Source organism: Lottia gigantea, assembly GCF_000327385.1.
Source record: "Lottia gigantea unplaced genomic scaffold LOTGIsca_127, whole genome shotgun sequence".
In the NCBI taxonomy this organism is placed as follows: Eukaryota; Metazoa; Mollusca; class Gastropoda; family Lottiidae; genus Lottia; species Lottia gigantea.
Window position 1 is genome coordinate 272,086 of NW_008707370.1, and position 5,122 is coordinate 277,207.

General features: G+C 33.9%; 1 protein-coding gene across 1 annotated transcript; it reads right to left on the reverse strand.

Moving 5' to 3' along the window:
- Positions 1–1,956: 1,956 nt before the first annotated feature.
- LOTGIDRAFT_138568 (hypothetical protein) lies at positions 1,957–2,211 on the reverse strand (the record flags this gene model as incomplete). Its single annotated transcript, XM_009048695.1, has 1 exon — positions 1,957–2,211. A coding segment is annotated over one exon (255 nt), but the record flags the coding sequence as incomplete, so codon positions are not given.
- Positions 2,212–5,122: the final 2,911 nt, after the last annotated feature.

Consider the following 5,122-nt stretch of genomic DNA (forward strand, 5'->3'; position numbering starts at 1 on the left):
AAGTAAAAATAAACTCAAGTTCTAGACATCAAATTTGATAAAGAATCAAATTAAAGAGATTTTTTGGACGTAATCCAAACCTTCGAGGCTTGTAAACCATGATCAATTTTATCAGTAGTCAAAAGTCACGAACTCTGCATCTTTTCGTTTCTGAGTTTTTTTGCTTCTCAAACTTTGGAAACTTTTTTTTTCAAGACCGCCTGGAAATATCATTGTCATGCAGAGGGGTTTCAAAAGGCTTGCTAGGAAATTTGGAAAATTCTCACATTGGTCAAAATAATAACTTTGGATTTTTAAACCTGGTTTCCGTCTGTTCAGAAAGATTGACATGGAAAAGAGCATTGATTCATGCAGGCGCTACACCAATACATCATGTGCTTCAGCCTGTGTATTTGGAGGATCCATACAAAAGTCAATAAATGTAAAAATAGGGTTAATGCTGTCTCTCGGGAAAGATAACTTCAACCTCTGTGTGACATTGCAAAACTTCATTGATCCAAATAAGACCAGAAGAAGAGTAGGTTCTGGAAAATTTCCTTTATTGTACACTGCATCCATCTTCACAGTTAAAGGACATAAGGTTGCATTCATTTCATTAAATTGATGCTCATTGAAAATTCCACTTCTTGCCATGTGCACAAAAAATAACACATGGGTTGTTTTTATCAATGGTAAGGTTGTTGAAGCAGAGGCGTATTCATTAGATAATTATTTCTGCCCTTAATAAACTCTTACAGAAGAGAAATTGATATCTTGTATTGTGGGAAATAAAAGGAAATGTTCTCACTTGAATGGTCAAGATCTAAATGCTTGCACAGTTGAATTATATTGTTTAGCTTTATAGATTGTCGTTTTTATAAAACATTTATGGCGTCTTTCCTACAAGTTTGTTTTATTGTTTCTATGTTAGTGTTCATGTTTTAAGGAAATGACAGAACGACTGAACTTGTTTCAACCTGAAGTTACAAGATCTACGGTGTTTTTGATTTTATAACCTAGATATTCAGGAATAAACAGAAAGTTTCATAATTACAAAATAAAAATCTAACTTATTTTATTTTTTTTTGGGGTTTTCATGTCAAATATTTTGATCTTGTATTACATATTTAGAGGGCGGGGCATTGGGACATGGGCCTCAGATACTTTCTAGATACGGCATTGCTTTTACACATAAGCTAGATGGCCTGATAAGGTCATTATATCCGAAACATGTCAGCAGCAGAGATGAGCTTTTATCAACTAAATCAGAGTATTGTTGATTTGGACAGTACTTATATTTTGGAATGATCTTTTGAACATGTTGCAGACTTGTTGGTTTTTCAAAGAAGTCAGTTTATAAGGGCGTTTGACACTGAATATGATGTAGCACCTGTTTCTGATTACTATACAAGTAGGACGTAAAATTCCATTCATTTCATTTCATTTCTGATTACTATACACATGTCCATCAGAGCATAATAATCATTAGGTTGCATACAGATGCCCTTGTGACAGTTGCTACAAGCTTCCCATGACTGGGGATACAAATAGTGGACAAAAGGAAGTAGCAACTGTTGTTGATTACTATACACTTGTCCATCAGAGCATAATAATGATTACAGACGCCCTCGTGAATATGTTTCTACATGAACAAAGACCAGATTTAAATCAAAATTCATAATCAATAAACAGACAATTCAGTCATCTCCTATTGATTATTGATTCTAATATATATAATGAGAAATTTCCAATATCCTGAATCTGTGCCTCAACATGTTTATGTTGTTAAATCTCTATTATTTTTATTAGTTGGTGATAAATGGTATTTCCAATAATACTGTACTGGTATATACTCATGGTATTGTAGCGAATACCATAGTCTTTTATAGTAGCTGTTAAACCTAGAAATAGTGAAAACAAAACAAAAATCTAGAAATAGGTAAAACAAAGCCTAGAATATACCATATTATACAAAACCTAGAAATAGGTAAAACAAAACTTCAGTTGAAGAAAAGTTTTAACAAAACCTGGAAATAGGTGAAACAAAAGTTGGAAATAGTTCAAACAAAACCTGGAAATAGTTAAAACAAAACCTGGAAATAGGTTAAACAATAGTTGGAAATAGTTTAAACAAAAGTTGGAAATATTTAAAACAAAACTTGGAAATAGGTTAAACAAAACTTGGAAATAGTTTAAACAAAACTTGGAAATATTTAAAACAAAACTTGGAAATAGTTAAAACAAAACCTGGAAATAGGTTAAACAAAAGTTGGAAATAGTTAAAACAAAACTTGGAAATAGGTTAAACAAAACTTGGAAATAGTTTTAACAAAACCTGGAAATAGGTTAAACAAAACATGGAAATAGGTAAAACAAAGCCACGGAAATACAAAATAAAAAAAGTTCTTAAACAAAACCTATAAATGGGTTAAACAAAAGTTTACCCTACTAAGAAAATTTGAACAAAAACTTAAGCTGAGATTATACAATTTTAACACTTATAATCTGAAGTGGATTGACAACTATTTTTAATTCAGATTGTCCATAGAAAGTTGAGTTGTTTAAGTGAGTAAATATACTTGGTTTATTGATTGTAATTTGTTCCTTTTATTTCCTGCCCGTCTAGGGAGATGAAATTTTTCCGGTGACAATAATCAATACAAAAAGTTCTTTCTTCATCTTTTTGTCAAGCGACATCCAATTAAATTCTTATTATGAGAGCTCTGTCAATACACTGCTATTGAATTCATTCTCCACTGTTATGATTACTGTGATGTGTGTCTCTAATGTAGCCAGCCATGTTCACCAGAAGATTTAGAAGCTGCAATGGCTAAGTCAGACACTTGCTTGCTAACCTGAAGGTCTAGGATTCGTCCTGGCATAGGTGGAAATAAGACCTTAATCTTTCCAGTTTTCCCGTGTCAGTGATGGCCACGTATTCTCGAAACAAGCTTAGCTCTATGATGTCCTAGAATCAACGTTAGAAGATAAGAACCTAGGACATCCTAACATCATTTCGAGAATATGTGGCCAGGTTGTTTGGGTAGAACAATAAACCAAGGCCTCATGTGCGACAGACTTTGCGCTGTAAAGACCCCTCAACAGTTGGAAATCAAAAAAAGGCTTATTCCACTGTCCTGGCAAAATTACCTTCATTGCACACTGCATGGTGTCTTCATTAGCCCAATTAAGTGTATAAGAATAGGAGTCCATTCATTTAATTTTACCAGAAGATTTGATGTAAATCTTCATCAATTTTGGAAAGTCTATTCTAAGGGCATGGAGAAGACCTGCGTGTATTTTTTTAGTGCATTGTTTTAGTGCATTTGTTTTGCTTTGTAAAAGTTAATAGACATTTAATGCTCCTTTCCCCTATGTTGCTAAATTCGGGTCTGAGGGACTGAATGGGATGATTCAGCAATACACTGGTTGCAGGTTTAGCATGACGAAAATTTACCATCAATAATAAGGAGTTTTGACATTGAACCTGCTATGCTGACATTTTTGTTTTTTTTTAGCCAATCAACAGATCTAAAGTCATTTCAGGTCAAATTATTTCAAATATTTATTTATTCCCGTCAAATCTCTTAAGGTAATTATGGGGTGTGAACACGTCCAAACTAATCCCCTAATGACGTCTGGCAACCCGAACTCTCTAGATTAAAAAAACACAAAAGTTTGATTGTATTTGAACATTTCATCAAGAATTACATTAGTCTGATGTTTATTGATTTTTAAAAAGAAAAATGTCAAGATTTGATAACCAGTTTCTTTATTTCATTGGTCTCACAGTCTGAACCTTAAATTGAGAAAATATGTTTTTAACTTATATATTTGAAATTTTAAAAGAATAAAAGGAAACCGTATTTTCTCCACGATAATAGGTCTCATTCCACAATGCCACGTGAAATTCTACATTAAAAAAAGCCATACTTACTAAAAAATTGATCGTTATATTTTTTAGAATGCCCAACCTTGACACTTACTAGTCTATCATGTTGTCTTTTGTACGCTTGCCATCAAAGAGAAACTTTGAAATTTGATTGAAAGTTAATTAGAAGCTTGCCAGTGAACAGTGATTACAGATAAAAACAATGAAATATTGTGGCAGTAAATCTTATTCTGTTCCCGTCCTGATTTTCTCATAAATTCTTTTCTTCTTTGTGCCAAGGTATTAACTGGCTCTGGTTACTAACCCAAAGGTAGGGGAGATAGAGAGATACCCCTGTCTGAATCTTTTTGATGCAGTTCTGCAAAGTCATTTTACAAACTCAAGTTGTCTTTTTCTGATTGGTAGCACTTATTCAGTTTTCTAAATTATATCAGGCCTTTTTTTTTCGGACAGGATCCACTGGAATTATAAAGTTTCAGCCTCTTAACCAGATTGTAAGTAAGATCAACAAAACAAAACCAAATTGGTCGTAGATGATCAAGTTTATTCCCATGAGTCTTATCTGCAGAGATTTCTGTATCCTGAATTAGTATATACAGATGTTTCCATGTTCTATCAATCAATATTTGGCATGTGGAGATTGCATGATGGCCAAAGTATACCATGGTGACCGGACAATAAAGTGTTAATCATGGAATTGATGAAAGAATTATTGGTCTGCGGGGTCAATGAGGCTGAAACACTTTAACACTATCAGCTTTTATGGTATATAAACAAAATTATGTCTGATGGTGGTCAGATATTATTTAAGGTGCCGGCACACGCGCGGTCTTGGTCGGAGACTTTTGTCGCCGATTAGAGTCCTGAGTTAACAAGGAGACAAAAATCTCCAGTCGGTCGTTTTCCACCTTGTCGATTATCACATGCAGAGCATGCAATTGAAAGGAAAAGGAATCTGATTGGATGATGACGGTCTGTCTTTCATTCGAGAAAACTATCGGAGACAAGTATCAAACTTGTTTGATATTATAAATCATGTCAGCGCCACAATAATCTTGTGGTGGAAGCACGGGCACACTCAAGATTCAAGTTAGAGACAAAAATCTCCGATCAAGACCGCTTGTGTGCCTGCACGTTTAGGTTCAAGTGAACTTCAAATATGAATCCATTAAAAATGGCAATAGCTCAGTTGCTTACCATTGCCATTTGTCTCATGATTCGCTTTTCAACAACTCCTTAAATCCATTGGAA